The sequence below is a fragment of the Lampris incognitus genome, chromosome 2, assembly GCF_029633865.1.
Source record: "Lampris incognitus isolate fLamInc1 chromosome 2, fLamInc1.hap2, whole genome shotgun sequence".
Classification (NCBI taxonomy): Eukaryota; Metazoa; Chordata; class Actinopteri; order Lampriformes; family Lampridae; genus Lampris; species Lampris incognitus.
This window is the reverse complement of record NC_079212.1, coordinates 31,920,945-31,937,506: the sequence shown is the minus strand read 5'-3', so window position 1 is coordinate 31,937,506 and position 16,562 is coordinate 31,920,945. Positions and strand designations below refer to the sequence as shown.

Sequence of the window (16,562 nt, the reverse complement as noted above, 5' to 3'; positions counted from 1 at the left end):
ATTTGAAGTTTTGAAGTTGAAGCCAGACATTGTGAGATGGCACAGTTGTTTCCTGCTGTGGTAAATTGAGACGAGGGTCTTCGTGTTTTCAAGAAAGCGGTTTCTCTTTCTAGTATTGTGGGGCTTCTTTTTTTTTTAAAAGGTAGGATGCACACACCAAAAACCAGATGTTGTCATTGAATGGTGTATATCCAGTGTCTCCATATGTTTTCATTTCATATGCTGTATTACAATATTGAAATTGAACAGTTTTATTGAACAGGATCACGCTTTTTGGTTATGTGGTTTTGACTTTTATTTATTTTGCCTCCTCAGGATCAAGCAGGATCGACAACGGGAGCCAGGAGAGGCAGGAAAAGGAAACAAACGTAAGATCGGCTCCATTCTTTTCTGATAAACACTAGAGAGGGAGGAAAAAATGTCTCATCGTGGCAGAACTCTGATTAAAAAAGACAAGATTTTCTCTTTGAATATTTTTAAACATTTTGTAGACTTTTCATAAAAATAATTGTTTGCCTATGTGGTTCTTTGTGTCGCGATGTTTAGACTACAGAATGTTCTAGAGGACTTCAGAGACATGGATGCCACAGCCCTAGAGGAAACCAAGCCTACAGTAAGACACTTCCCCTGTCATGAGACCCACGAAATTTTATTGGTTAAATGATCAGGATCCTGAAGTGTTAATGTGTTATTTTTTCCCCCCTGCCTGTGTCCTGACAAGTCCTACCCTGATGCCTTCACCTGTTTCTTCTCCTTACTGTAGCTCTTACAGGGGATATACCTAAACCTCAGCAATCTAATCGGCACTGTCAGTGCCAAACACTAATGGGGCGGCAGTAGCTCAGGTGGTAGAGCAGGTCATCTGGTAACTGGAAGGATGCTGGTTCGATCCTCGGCTCCTCTCAGCAAAAGTGTTGACGTCTCTGAACAAGACACCTAACCCCTATCTGCACTGGTTGTTAATGTGCATGGTTGATACTGCCATTAGTGTATGAGTGTTTGTGTGCGTGGGTGAATGTTAGGCATTAATTGATGATAAAGCACTTTGAGTGGCTGTTGCAGCTAGAAAAGCGCTATATAAAATGCAGTCCATTTACCATTTCACTAATGAGAGGGAAATATTTAAAATTCAAATAAAAAATCATCTCACCTAAACAGTTTTCCAGTTGCCCTTAAACAGGTATTGATATTTTACAGCACAAGGTTAACATTGTTTGTTGAAGGGTGATTTTGTCAGTCGAAGCTGCAAGGCCAGTTAGGAAGAAAAGCATGGGCTGATCATTATTAATGTCATAAACAATAACAGCAATAATATTATTCAACGGTAATGGTTTTGTGCTCTGTGCTGTGTCCCAGGCAGTACTGCTGAAGCCTGAGAGGTCAGTCCGAGGCAGGAGACGTCGGGGCGCCAGGTCTCAGAGGCAGTGATTGGTGGAAGGATCTGTCAATCCAAGCAGTTCACCGGTCAAGGTGGCTAGAGGCCCCTCTTCTCCCTCCCAAATGTAGACCACCTCTCCTGCATCATCACCACTGCTCTCCACTGTCTAGATCTTTTACTTTCATTTTAACTGCACTAATATATAACGTTATCATGTCAACAGTTTTTATGGCTACCACTATGGGGGAATAAAAAAAACACATAGGAGAGATCTAGTTTGAAATAATTATGTTTAAAAGCTTAAAAAAAAGAAATTCCATGGATGCGTTCTCACTTAGGTCTTCTCTTAGGTCTAGTTCACAAAATAATGGTTGCTTGACTTTGTGATTTGAGATCCGTTAATTAATGGTTGGTGTTAGAATTATATTGATGAAAAACACAAAAAATAACCAAGGAAAGCTGTACTGTTTCTCCTCATCAGTGTGTTTACTGTGAGTCAGGATTAAGCCTCATCTACTTGAATGACGCTATGGTTGCTTTTTCTGTTGAAAGTGAACGAGTGTTTTTGTCTGTCTGTATGCGTCTCATATACGTGTTCCTTGTCTGCTAGAGTGTGCTGAATAACAGTACTGTTGTTGAGTGAAATTGCAGTAGTAAAATCCTTTGACCATAAAGGGGAAGGTCTCTTCACAGAGACACTTGTTTTTAATCACAAAAGACTTTCCCTGCGTTTTCAAAAGGTGCTGGAAGATGATGTGAGGAGGCAACAACCCTGAGCTTTTTACATTTTTAAAAAAAAATGTAGTCATCAAATTTTGAGAGCAAGTGAACCAAGTCAGGTTTCAACAAATCCCACAGTTAACATTGACCTCTAGAAATGACCTTTCATCATTTTTTTTCTTTTCTATATACCGTCTATGTTCAGTGTCCCATAATGGACATTTCATCCATTAATGAAATCGCACAGTGAATTGGGATCTTAGATGATGTTGGGGTGTCGTGGCAAACCTTGGCCCTCAACTGAGACTCCAGACAGTCATACAATCCACTTGCACGGTTCTTTGAATCAGGTTTTTCAGCAGAACCCAGGGGCCTTATACACAGGTGTATTAATTGTGAGAAATGTGTACAATTCCCAAGTCTTTAAAAGTTTTGAAGAAAAAAAACACGCAAAAAATTTTGAAAAGAAATTAAGGAAACACAATTATTGTTGGGTCTTAATACATAACCCTACAACACAAAAACCGTGAAGGTTTGTCATTGTCCAATCCTTATCAAGGTGTAATATGGCCTAGTTGACAGTCACTGCTGAGTCACTGTCCACATATTTGAACATCACTCAAATTCTAAAAGTACATCAAAAATAAAGGTGTGGTAAAAGTAGTCATCTTGGAAATGAAACTTGAAGGAGCCCCTGAGAAATCACAGAAAGTTGAATCGGTTCATCTGGACACAGTGTTTATTGAGAGAAACGTTTCATCACTCATCTAAGTGACCTCTTCAGTCTCAACTGACTGCAGGTATCCCCACCCTTATAAACAATACACTTGCATAACGACCGAAACCAACGATCGGTTTCATATGCAAATTACCATGACCATTAACTAGAGTTTCAATGGCCATATGTACCATTCACAGAGGATTGGGGAATAGTTGCAATCACAGCATTATAAGATGACGACAGATGTACTCTTAGGCCCCCCCCCCCCGCACCCCCGAGAAATGCATTTCAGTTGCAGACTGTATGTCCTTCAGCTGGTGGAATGAACAGCTAAGGGAGTCGTGTACTGAGATTCATCTCATGAGGGTCTGTTGAACCAGTGTGTCACTGTGGACTGGGGATACTCCTCTCTCTCTGTGTGTCTCCTCATATCACTGTAAGAGTCCTCCACATGCTGCCCCACCCTAAGAGTACTGGCATCTCTAGCTGTATTAAAAAAAAAAAAAAGCTAAAATGAAATAAAAAAAATAATAAAATAAAAGTGAAAAAGAAAGCAGATTATGCAATTTCTACACTTGGAGATTTTGTACATATGTACAGTTAATGTGTTTTATTTTGATTTTATATTGTTAGAGAAAGAGATGAGAGAGAAAAACAATGAATTGTGAATTTTTCTGGGAATTGTAATTAAGTATTTTTCTCATTCTACCCCTTGCTTTCAATACTTATGTTTAAAAAGACGAAGATTAAGTTGTGGACTGTAGTTTTCTTTTTATATGGCAGTCTTTTTTATTTAATATTAAACTATTTACAGAAAATGTACCTCTTGTGTTGATTTCCACAGTTAAATCGATACTTTACATGCACAACTTTTTACGCTACTTTATAGTAGCGTAAAAAGTACTACTTTTTAGATGACTAAGATGTGTTAAATGGCCTTAAACTTGGACAGGTATTGTCAAATGGGACAGTAATACTGTTTATGAATTGGCCCATACGAACTAAAATGAGTTGAAACTGTTCACTACAATTCTTACTATAGCTAAAATTTCTCCTTTGCCTTAAAATGTTGTTTATAAAGGCCGACAAAGACACACTAACAGGTACAATAACAAGCTCAAGGACTGTCTTTTAGTTGACATAAATTTGCATGTTTTTTTTAGGTTTTCACATGTGTTGTCTGTAAACAACGAAGTTAAAATGATGCACATTTTGAGATATAATGAGACAAGTAAGCACCCCTGCTACACGGTCCATAGAAGTTATTCAGCAAAGGATAACTGTGCTGCATCATCATTGTATCATCTGACACTAATGCATCAAGTTTAGCCCTAAATCCTCTTGATCAATACCCTCACCGTCTTCCCAGAATGGCTAGGTATTTATTCCAAGAAATTTTAACAAGCACAGGGAGGGCAAAGACTCTTTGCCTGCAGGAGCTGCACAGACTTAGTTGCAACCCTATCAGCATGCTCTGCCCCCTTTTTTCCACATCAGGTAGACCACTATCTGTGTCTTGTACCAAAGTGACAAGCCCTAGGTCCAGACTTTCCACTCACCTGGTGCCAAAATTGGTGGAATGACCCTTCTGTCTCCATCAGAACTACTGACTTGCTTCCTTCAAGAAAGACCTAAAACCTTTCCTCCATAAGGCCTCCCTTATTATTTTTCCTCTTAGTATTTTCAATAGTATTTGGTGGCAGTATGCATTGGCGCCGGCTGGTATAAGTACCATTTTCTAGTGTCTCCTATTTCAGCCTTCTCTACTTGTGCTTGGCTTTTTATACTGTCATGGCATAAATTTCCCTGATTTACTGCTTTGTGGCCATTTTACTGTACTTTGTACTTTGATTTTCCTATTCTCTGCATCGTGATGCTCTAAAGCGCACCTATGCTAGCTGCACTTGACGTGCATTCTTGGTTATGATGTGATTACTATGTAGCACTCCGTGATGGCAGTTAGTAACAAATTAATCTGATAAATGCTGACTCTTGCAAGTCACTTTAGATCGAAATGTCTGCTAAATGAGTAAATGTAATAAGTCTGTCAGTAAGCAGGCCTACAGTGGCTGTAAGTTCACCCCTTTGGAGACGACCCACGGCTGTTTTGAAAACAATTGATGAGCCAGTTGCGATATCATTCCACATAACCGCATTATTTCGGTGTTGGCCATGTAGCGGTTGAAGGTGCGTAGCCTGTGATGATGCTGACACATCGTCTGTGTGGATGCTGGGGCCGGTGGGTACCACTTTAAAGGGATGGGTGCAGACCACGCCCTTCTCTGATCTACCGCCAGAGGGCGCAGCGAGCACACGGGCCGACGGGTGTTACGGTGCATACATAGGCTTTACCTCGCTGCCCTTACAGAGGCGTCTCACCTTCAGCCGGCCGGACCGCACCACCGCCTTACCACCGCGCATCCGACGGAAGGAAAGAAGAAAACAAAACAAGACGGACAACAAAATACAAGCCGAGCCTGAGCAAAAACCGAAGAGGGAACGAGCAGCATCCTAATCCGTTATTTCAATGATGTAGGGTGTCCTGTTGCGATTTTATCTCAAATTTGGCATTCAGCTTCGCCTTGTCCGCCGCTCGACTGCGCATAAATCGTACTCGGCTGTCAAATTGTGACCGTCAGAATAACGCGTCCGTCTGTCTGACCGTGATCGTCGCCGGTTATATTAAAGAGGTATTGAAATAAGACGCGTCCGGCAGCATCCTCCGCATCCCTCACCACGTACCTCACAGGGCCTCCAAGTGTCTCATCCTCCAGCAGTTCGTCTCCCGCAAGCTAGCGAGTCACCCTACCCAGCTGCATTTGCGCAATGGCCGATGTTACAGCAGAGTGCAACATAAAAGTGCTGTGTCGCTTTCGTCCTTTGAATCAAGCGGAGGTATCACGAGGAGACCAGTTTCTCCCCAAATTCCAGGGAGATGACACCGTCGTCGTCGGGGTAAGCAGCGCTTTGTTTTTTCCACCCAGGCCCTCATTAATAAATTATCAAGCCCATCTGTTGTGTTCTGGTTTCCAATGAGAAAAACGGAAATATTGTCTGCAGACATCAAGGCATGCATCATTTCTTAACCCGTCCTCTGCTTGCCATGATGAGGCAAAATGTGTTTGAAATGCGCACATTGGGCCCTTGCATCAGCTGACGAGTCTGGCCTGGGCTGAATAGGACTGATGCACATCCATAAGTTGGTTCAGCTCCCTGGACATCGTATCGTAGGAATCAATAGACGGAGTGAGGAGACAAAACCTGCAGGTCTTCTAATGAATGAATGAATGATGATTTATTTTGAACATGTAAACAAGCAGGATATAACATGCATATAAGCCATTGCCAATAATCTGAAGTGATCAACAAATCCACACATAAAACTCGGAACAAATCTCCATATACATCAGATTATTTGTTACATGTTAGAAAAGGAGTAGGAGGAAGTATACACTTGTTTTTTTCCTACCCCTTCTCACCTACTCTTAAGTTAATTCAGCTACTATACATTACAAAGGAAAAGAAAAACTATATATAACAAGAAAAATATGACCAAAAAATATTATATATATATAACAACCCAGATATCCACTCGGTGTCATATAAAGGAAATGATGAATCTGTTTGTTTAAGTTGATAATTGCCCTCTCTTCCATCCTAAAAGTGATAATCCTATACACCGGCTTTCTATGCTATGCTATTATTTTAGATCCATTTTTGTGAATTAATCAGAGAGTCAGGTGTTGGTGTACTGGGAGATGGGGAGTAACCAAAGCTGATTATGTTGCATCTGCCATTGAGTTGATGGTGCCTGTAAGAGGAATGAGGGATTTCCATCAGTAGATGCATGAATATCACAGTCCTCTCACACCTTGGTCAATGTTAATGGTATGAGATGCAAAATACACCTTGTAGATCAATTAAATTGTTTTATTTGTTTTTTTTTATCAGACACTAAGAATTTAAAGTAATTTGAAATTCTTAGTGTCTGAATTAATTAATTGGACATTCTCCACGAAGGGCTTCTCATCTTCAACAGCCAATATAGAAATGGGTGACAATGTGGAGCCTATGGTTGTTCCCCGTATACGCTCTTGATTTGCGTTTTTAATCAGTTAATTACAAGTTGAACGGGGTCCTGACTCTGACTTGTACAAAGCCTTTCCAAATACCGCCAAATGAAGATGGGCAATGATGAACAATGAGTCTGCAGGCTATGACCGAGTCAATTCACTGGATCAGTTTCAGCATCATCAGATGTGGGACAAGGGAAAAGGTCATTTGAAAATGGAAACCCAAAGCTCAAGTTTGAAAACTGCTTTTTCTCCCTGTTTCTACAGTTTCAGCTATATTTGCCTTTGTCTACTCTTGCCAGTAATGTATAACCCTTTGTTTGCTATCATTCATATTCCTTGGCTGGCCAGGTATCCCTCAGGGGAAAAATGATGTTTGATTAAGTGAAGAGTTCATCATTGTCAAGTTGAAGTAGATAAAATGAACCATATAAAGCTATATAGAGTGCTGGCAGGGAAGGACAGGCTCCAGCTCTTGGAGGTCCTTCTCTGACTGGAGAAGGACCAGTTTGTGGAAGGCTGACCTGTGGAAAGATGTCCTCCTGTGTTAATGGATGCAGCTTGCCCCGACCTTCATCCCTCTTCTCAGAGTAGCTCCTGACAGCCGAGCCACAAGCTCATCCCTCTAATTGCTCATAGAGAGAGGATCGATAATTACTCAGCGACCTCGTTCAGTATACCACTGATCTGCTAACTCTCTCTCTCTTTCTCTCTTTCTCTCTGTCTGTCTGTCTGCCTCTATTTCTCTGCTCCCTTTCCCTTTCATCCTTTTCGTCATTTTCTCTTTCTCCCCCTCTTTCTTTTTCTCGCTGTATTTATCTGCCTCCCTCACTATCTCCATGTTCAGGAAATGACTCTGGCACGGGATGGGGGTGGGGGTGGGGGTGGAGATAGAGGTGGAGGTGGGGGTGGTCTCTGCCGATGAGTCAATTACATTTAATGTGGCTCTGGCAGCACACACTGTTGCACTGCATCCCCGCCCACATTTCAAATGGGATGGTGAATTTTGAGGTTTAGAGTCGCCTGCTTTGTGCAACCCAATCCCATAGTGTTTTATAGACCCCTCCCCCACCACCACCACCCAGGACAGTACTGACGACTTGCTTGCCATTTAGCGCAGAGGTGACTTTCTGCAGGATGTACTGTGAAGTGGATGGTGTTTTCATAAATCTTATTTCAAACACATAAGAGAGGCTTCTTTCCCGAGGGACATGCCCATTTGAAAGAGATGTTTATTCTTAAGCAGAGAATTCAGATATGCATCTAAAATTATTTTTAGAAAAACAAACCTACAGATACCTTTGGTGATAGACTCTATCTGTACTTCTAATCTCATTCAGGAAAATGAATTTCGTTTGGAATGAATTTCTGTATTCTGAATTGGATCGGGCATGGTTACTATAATCACTACTGATGTTACTATTGGTGATTTACACGTCACACACTTACACTAGTTATACTAGGAATGACATGTACTCTTGGCTTTGGTGTCAATGCAGTTCAGTGCTCTGAGAAGCCTGCAGGCCGACACACAAGTAAATCTGTCGATCGCTGACTTTTAGTTCGTCACTGTAGATAAAAACACCTGCTAAAAGTAAATGTAACCCTGCTTTGCTATATTGAGAGCTATTAGTTAATAGTGCCCTGCAGAATACACGTTGATAAATTGTGCTCCTGCATTGTCTTATTTCTGACTGAGTTTAGATTGCTAGTAATGGAATTTGAATTTCTTTCAACATATGCTGTGGGGAAAAAGTCCTACGAACACAGTGGATGAACTCGAGCTGAGATACAGCCAGGCCTAAGAGGCAGGACACAGTTGGCTTTCCCAAAAGCTCAGTACTCATGTAGCCTGCCCCGTCCCCTTATAAGATTTGATTCATCTCATTGTCTTTGGGGTTTGAGCTTCTGTGGTGGGAGCTCGTGTCAGGAGATTAGTTTAGAGGACCTATGAAAAGGCTGCACATAAAGAAGGGCTTTGCAATGACGAGCACATTATTTTCTCTTCACTTCACAAGAGTTTCGGTTAAAAAAAAACGTCAAAATGTGAATAACAGCGTACTCTGTGTCAAGCTGTGCAGAATGGATTTACAATGTAGATGACATCTTTGTTATCTTTACCTATATGACCTCTCACCAAAATGGATGCAGATAACAGTTCTTTGCGTCACCATGTGTTGTTAAATAATATGTTTAAAAGTAACTTACGTCTGTGTTTCTTTAATCTAGATGATACATGTATTGCAAATAACGCAATCCTTTTGTGACTCCTTGCTTTCATACTTCAGCCTGGCTCATGTCAGATGATGATGAGTCAGTTTCTCTTGTCAGTCACTGAAAGCTTCACCGGAGTGACATCATTTCCCATTGGTTAGCTCGATGACTGCAGATGCATTGAAAAACATCGGTTGGAGTACTTTACTTACTGCGCCCACTTTCCTGCTTCTACCCCAGCAGTCTCTTTTATTCAGTAATTAGTGATTAACAGGCTGCTTTAGTGTGCAAGAGAAAGAACAGCACGAAGCAAATGCTGTACTGTTGTTTTAATTGAAACTGAAAAGCTTGATCCAATAAGTGGTGCATGCTGAAGCCCCTCGTTATTTCTATCTCATTCTGCAGAATGTTTGTAACTTGGATCCAGCGGTTCAGCCTGAGCTTACTTTTGTTAACTCTGTGCTGTGACTTGTGTTTTTGTTAGGGGAGGTCCTACGCGTTCGACCGAGTCTTCCCAACCAACACCACCCAGGAGCAGGTGTACAACACCTGTGCCAAACAGATTGTCAAGGGTGAGCAAAATGAGCAAAAACACAGGCAATCTTTGAAATACTCTTCTGAAATGGTTCTAAAATATCTGCAAGTAAATGTCTGTAAATGTCAAACTGCATGTATGCTAAGCAGGGCAGCACTTTAAGGAGTGTGCAAGCTCAGCAAAACCTTCCTTTAATGGATGAATAGTGTTTATTTCAGGGCTACACATTGCTTTGAGGTCATTTTGCTTGGAGTGTTTATCAGGTACTCTTTTAATGTAGAAAATATTTGCTGTTGCTTTTTATCTTGTACAATTTGTGCTTGTGCATTACATAGATGTGCTGGGTGGATACAATGGCACTATCTTTGCATATGGACAGACCTCCTCCGGGAAGACCCACACCATGGAGGTATGTAGAGCAGCCCAATGTGTGCCATTGAAATGAATTGCACTTGTTTTCTTCACAGTATTATGACCTTTACATGCCCATTAACATCTTTACAGCTACACCCAATAAACAACTGACTCGACTCCAACCCCCATTTTAATGAAATGTATGCAGATACAGCTGTCTTACTCTCCGGGCTGTGTTTTTCTGTTCCAGGGCAAGCTGCATGACCCTCACCAGATGGGAATAATTCCTCGCATTGCCGAGGACATTTTCAACCACATCTTTGCCATGGATGAGAACCTTGAGTTCCACATCAAGGTACCAGTGTTACCCTCAGACAGTACTGAGGAGGATTTGAGTGGGTCAGTGTTGGGTTACTTCACACTGTGTAGGTTTGTGTTGGAGCATGAGTTTGCTATCCTACCCTGTCATGCTTAATTCTCTGATCTTCTGGTTCACTGTTTGGCTTCTGTATTACCATTCTCTGAGAAAAGGGCTCATCTATTTTCTGTGCCTTAGGATTTTAGTTTCCTGCTCCCGTCTAGTGAAACTATATTTATATGGGACTGCACTTACAAGAACACCTATGGGATGTTGTGCATTGAAATGCCCCAAAGTCACACTATTTTGCAGGCTGATTTTGACTTTTCTTATTCTTCAACAGGTTTCATACTTTGAAATCTACATGGATAAAATCCGTGACCTACTGGACGGTTAGTACTCCCCCTACAGTGTAAAAATGTCAGACTGCAAAATACAAATCGATGATACTCCTCCAATACAAGATACGACTCATACTTTTATTTTCTATCTGGTTTTCAGTGACAAAGACCAACCTGGCTGTCCATGAGGATAAAAACAGGGTTCCATATGTCAAGGTTTGTGAGAACAGTGATTTATACAGCTGGGCCTCTTGGCCATTTTCTTTTGTATGCTGTATCACATTCAATGTGTTTTCCATTTTTCTTATTTCCCTCATTTCCCTCTCTCCTTCCATGTCCTTGCTATGTTTCTGCTCCTCTCCTCTCCTCTTCCTCTCCTCTCATCTCCCCTCCTCTCCTCTCCTCTCATCTCCTCTCCTCCTCCTCTCATCTCCTCTCCTCCTCCTCTCCTCACATCTCCTCTCCTCTCCTCCTCTCCTCTCCTTTCCTCTCCTCTCCTCTCTTCGCTAATGATGTAGGGATGCACTGAACGTTTTGTGTCCAGCCCTGATGAGGTTATGGATGTGATTGATGAGGGCAAAGCAAACCGCCATGTTGCTGTGACTAGTAAGTCCCCCCCCCCGAAAAAAAGAAATCTGGAATGTTATTTAAATGCTGTTCAAACATTATATTCACCGATTTCAGATACAAAAGGAAAATAGTCCGAAAGATAAATGCAGACCCTGAAACATGATCAATGGTTGGAGTTATGCACAAACTGAGCTAAATTCCTCTTTCTCTCTCCATCAGTCTATTCTACCATCTCCCGCCACCATTTCCACCCAGTTCCACGTTTCCTTCGTGTTGCCCACAGCCTTATTCTGGAGTAGTTAATGGAGTGTAATGTGACAGTTGGGTTCACGTTGCCTGTTATAGTGTGTTGTTATGTAATCTTTGTGATGCAGCACACTATAATTTTCAGGCGTCATACAATACCATAGAAGAAGTAAGAACTTGTCAGATGGAGCTCAGCTTAATTTTCCTGACACTTTCAGTCTCTGTGCCTTTTAAGTTTCTCAGGCATTGTTAATTTCCAGCATATGAGAGAAAGACAGCGTAAATTCGCTGCCTAAGGCTATTATATGAATAAATTAATTTCTGGTAGCAAATATGAGCGAGTCATCCTGTATGTTCATAGATGAAACCAAATTCAGACATATTTTAGCCATTACAGTGACCAATACAATCTATGACAACAATGCTTTGATTGGACGTTAACGGAAGATATGGCATGCAAATACATTAAACAGAAACAGAATTTTTCTTGGTGGTAATTTTAGCATTTTCTATGGATGTGTGCATTCCCAAAGCTCCACTTTACTCTACATCTCTATGTCCGTGCTGAGCCACTCTATGGTATCGAGACATAATGCATGTCTAATAGCTCTAGTAGTACAGTTGTACAGGTCAGAGTGATGCTGTAATTTAAAAAAAAAGTTTCATTATGTATATCTATATATGCTGTAGGGGAGTTTCTCTGTTGTATATGGGTATCTTGAAGTCTGCTGATGTGATTTCTTCCCACCGCTCAAAATATGCATGTAAGGTGATATTGAGACTCTAAATTCCCCATACATGTGAGTGTGAGTGATTGTCTGTATCTTCGCCCTGCAATGGACTGGCAAGCTGTCCTGGGTGTCTTTGCCTTCCCCCCAAAGTATGCTGGGATAGGCTCCAGTGCCCCGCGTCTCTGAAAAAGGAACAAGTGGCCTTATAAGATGATTAAATTAAATATTGATTGAGGGAATAATTCGCTTGAGAACCAACAGGTCTGCGTTTCCAGGCATTGTGCTCTGTGCTTCCTATTCTAGGTGTTGTCTTTGGCCTGTCTGCTGACTCACTGTGCTGCAGACTGATGTTGTAATAGCAGGCTCATGGTCGAAGCTCTGCAGGTATTAGACCGGTGTCCTCAGATATCATCTGCAGAGTAACACCCTCTGTCTAAGGAGGTGGGATGACGAGAGGGATTTAGACTGTGCTGTTTGGTGTTTTTTCTAGTCATCTTTACTGCATAGCAGCTACTTATGATTATGATTGTGTTATTTGTGGCTGTAAAACCCTCCAAGACTAAATAGTGATTTCGGGCTATGCAAATAAATCTGATGCTGTGATACACTCTCTTACTGTCTCAGAAATGGTTCGATCCACTAGACAGAAATGACACAAAGGGATTCATTGTAAAATATATAGTTTAAAGAAATGCTATTAGAAATTTCTCTTACTCGCCAGTTTGAGTTCATTTAAATAATGCCATTCGGAAAAATATTTATATAATTGGTAGGGAAAGGTCTTGAAATAGGTAATGAGTTTGGTGTTTCTGCTAAATGAGTTTTACATGTACATTAGTGATTTGTCCCTATTTACAAATGCAAAACTTGTTATTTTGAGGTATACCTTCACATTTGGCCAGTGTACACCGACAATAATTTTAGGCTCTAAAGATGTTTAGTTAATATCAAATTTTTCTTGTTTTATTTGTTAGTTTCTATTCTGCGGAGGAAAATTTTACCCATACATGCTGTTTCAAAATATGATCGATGTATTAGCGTTTTCAGATTTGCAATTATTTGAGGATTTAGTGCCATAACAAAACTGATTTAGACATATATAAATGCCAACTATCTGTTTACGGTTACTCATCCTCTCGTCTGTCCTCCTTCACCTTAGCCTGGGTTCAAATCCTGCCCCAACACCATCAGTACACACACATATTCATACATACATACATACATACATGCATACAAACATACATACATACATACATACATACATACATACATACATACATACATACATACATACATACATACATACATGCACTTGGCCCTTATTCTAACTAAGGTTCATATTCACACCTTAGACACACACACGCGTGCGCACACACACACAAACACACACTCTCTTTCTATCATCACTAGGATGTACGAAATGTGCTATATGAAGCTGGATAGATAGATAGATAGATAGATAGATAGATAGATAGATAGATAGATAGATAGATAGATAGATAGATAGATAGATAGATAGATAGATAGATAGATAGATAGATAGATAGATAGATAGATTCCCAGCTTAATCCAATTCCTACCTAGCTTTTGCAGGAAACACTTGTGATGTCATTTCCTGTCCCTGAATGTTTTTGTCTCTTCTCTCGTTGTACAGACATGAATGAGCACAGCTCCCGCAGCCACAGCATCTTCCTCATCAACATCAAACAGGAACACGTGGAGACAGAGCAGAAGTTGTGTGGGAAACTCTACCTGGTGGATCTGGCAGGAAGTGAGAAGGTACCACACCATCTCAACCATCGAATCTCATTGGGAACGTTCATGTTTCTTTTATCTACTTATGGGAAAAGCAAACTTCCCTGTGGACATTGCTGTCTGCTCTGCCCTGTTTATCACATAGATACTATGGGCATTGTTTTTTAAGGACCTCCTGCTCACACATGATACTATGTTTTGCTGATACCATAGTTTTTGGTTATCTTAATTATTTTTATTTTGTTTGTTGTGCTTTTTAAGTCTGTTTGGAACTGCACAATCCAATTCTTTCTTTTAAATGCAGTTTATCTTTTTTTTTTTTGTCATATAAGCGCTTGATATATGAATATCCAATTGGAGAAAAGATGAATAAGCTTTGCAATAGACAAGAGGGACAAGCAAAGTACTTGTTAGGTGGACAAGACCAACTTATGGAGAACGTTGTGCAGGGTAGAATGATGTGAGGTTTTTGTTACAAGGTGTAATTTCTTGGCAATACATGTACTCAAGATTGTTGATTATTTTCATGTCTTGTGTTACCTCATCCCCTTCATCCTTATCTGTCTGTCTGTCTGTCTGTCTGTCTGTCTGTCTGTCTGCCTGCTTGTCTGCCTGTCTGTCTGTGTCTTTCTGCCTGTCTGTCTATTTGTCTTTCTACCTGTCTGGCTGTCTGGCTGTCTGTCTCTCCATCCTGTTACCCTCCTCTCTTTCCCTCTTCCTCTGTTGCAGGTCAGTAAGACCGGTGCTGCAGGAGCTGTCCTGGACGAGGCTAAAAACATCAACAAGTCTCTGTCTGCTCTGGGAAACGTCATCTCTGCCTTGGCAGAGGCAACGGTGAGGGCCTCATTAAAAACCATTCACACCTCAAAAGTCAAATGAAGATGTTTCAGCATACAGGAAACAAAAAATCAGTACATTGAATGTAAGTAAAGCAGTGAGCTACAGTCTTTTTGTGTTGTTTGCAGTAGTTACATACGGTGCAGAATGACAGATGAAAATATACAATAAGGTACAAAATATCGAGGCAACATGTTTTGTACATTGTACACGTTCTTGAGGTCTTACATCTTGGCAAATGGCAAACAAAAGTGAAATAAAAAAAAAAGGTTACATAAAGGTTAAAGGCACACACATTGCATGCAGGTCTATGAGCGGGTCATTCATAACAGTACTTTACATTACACTCAGTAGGTGTTTGGCAAAACTGGATTTCAGTATATTCAGAGATCTCAACTATATCTCCAGTTCTTTTAGGGGGGGGGGAACAAGGGGGGGGGGTTTTAATACATTTCATTGTGTGTAGAAAACAAATTTCCATGTACACATGATGTGTGTCACGTGAGCAACTCAAGTCCATTTTATATGTAAACCCACCTGGCCGATAAAGCAGATTCTGAGTCTAAACTGGGTTTCTGGTTCAGATTCTGTTGATTTTTAACCTTAATAGAACAATACGAAGCAAATAATAATAATAACAGTGACGACAGTAAAAAGTATGACTGCTGGGATAGGTTCCAGCATCCCGTGACCCTAATTAGAATAAGTGGCTTGGATAATGGATGGATGGATAGTAAAAAGAAGGCAGATTTAGCTCACAACCCTGGTGCTGTGTTTTTAGACCCCCCCCCTTTTCTTCCCAATTGTATCCAGCCAATTACAGCTCAGAAGAGTGGGGTCACTGCTCCACCCCCTCTGCCGACCCGGGGAGGGTTGCAGACTACCACATGTCTCCTCCGACACACGTGGAGTCACCAGCTGCTTCTTTTCACCTGACAGTGAGAAGTTTCCCCCTTCTCCCTGAACAGACACCCCGACCGACCAGAGGAGACACTAGTGCAGAGACCAGGACACATACCCACATCTGGCTTCCCAGCCGCAGACATGGCCAATTGTATCTGTAGGGACGCTCGTCCAAGCCGCAGACAACATAGGGATTTGAACCGGGATCCCCATGTTGGTAGGCAATGGAATAGACTGCTATGCTACCCGGACGCCCCGTGTTTTTAGACATTTAAGGGGAATTGAGGTCGCTGATTCATTTAATTGTTTTAGTTCTCTGTTACTGAATAGTGATTGTCTGAGTCTTCTGTTGACTTCCCAATGAACTCCATTCTGCCTGGCAACTCCTAATGGCAGACCAGCCTGCTGCCATGCTGCCAACACAGCAGACATGAGCATGAAATGCCAAAAACCACCCCTGCCAGGCTGCCCCTTCCTACCACATGCAACATGATTATGTGTGGCAGGTTCAGTGCTCCTCTCTCTAGAGATTTTACTTATTTAGTTAATGTGCAGTCAAAGCGGGGAGAAGGCGAGAGAGGAAGGGGAGAAAAGACTGTGATGCAAGTGTGAATTTTGCCGCATGAACTACCCGAATGAAAAAAAAAATCACAAAGTTTAAGATTTGGCAGACAAGGTCAAACATGCCTCTGGCATTGGTTTTATTGCTTTTGTACTTTATTTTGGTCCCTGTGTTTTGTCTTGCTCTCTCTCTCTCACTCTCTCTCTCTCTCTCTCTCTCTCTCTCTCTGCCCTCTTCATCATTGCTGTCTTTCTTTATTTCCCC

The 16,562-nt window shown here is 41.3% G+C and overlaps 2 protein-coding genes across 2 annotated transcripts in view; both read left to right on the top strand.

Annotated features, from left to right (window-relative positions):
• The window catches only part of mbd6 (methyl-CpG binding domain protein 6), a 32,540-nt gene extending 30,915 nt beyond the window's left edge, over nt 1–1,625 (top strand). Inside the window, exons 9-11 of the mRNA XM_056299375.1 lie at nt 316–368; nt 547–613; nt 1,357–1,625. Coding sequence (XP_056155350.1) covers nt 316–368; nt 547–613; nt 1,357–1,428 — 192 coding nt within the window. The 3' untranslated portion in view covers nt 1,429–1,625. The remainder of the gene's footprint in view (nt 1–315; nt 369–546; nt 614–1,356) is intronic.
• Nucleotides 1,626–5,645: 4,020 nt separating this feature from the next.
• kif5aa (kinesin family member 5A, a) overlaps nt 5,646–16,562 on the top strand; it is a 29,051-nt gene continuing 18,134 nt past the window's right edge. Inside the window, 9 exon segments of the mRNA XM_056299366.1 lie at nt 5,646–5,774; nt 9,591–9,678; nt 9,977–10,050; nt 10,246–10,350; nt 10,697–10,745; nt 10,855–10,910; nt 11,213–11,300; nt 13,896–14,020; nt 14,726–14,830. Of these exon segments, the coding sequence (XP_056155341.1) occupies nt 5,646–5,774; nt 9,591–9,678; nt 9,977–10,050; nt 10,246–10,350; nt 10,697–10,745; nt 10,855–10,910; nt 11,213–11,300; nt 13,896–14,020; nt 14,726–14,830 (819 nt within the window).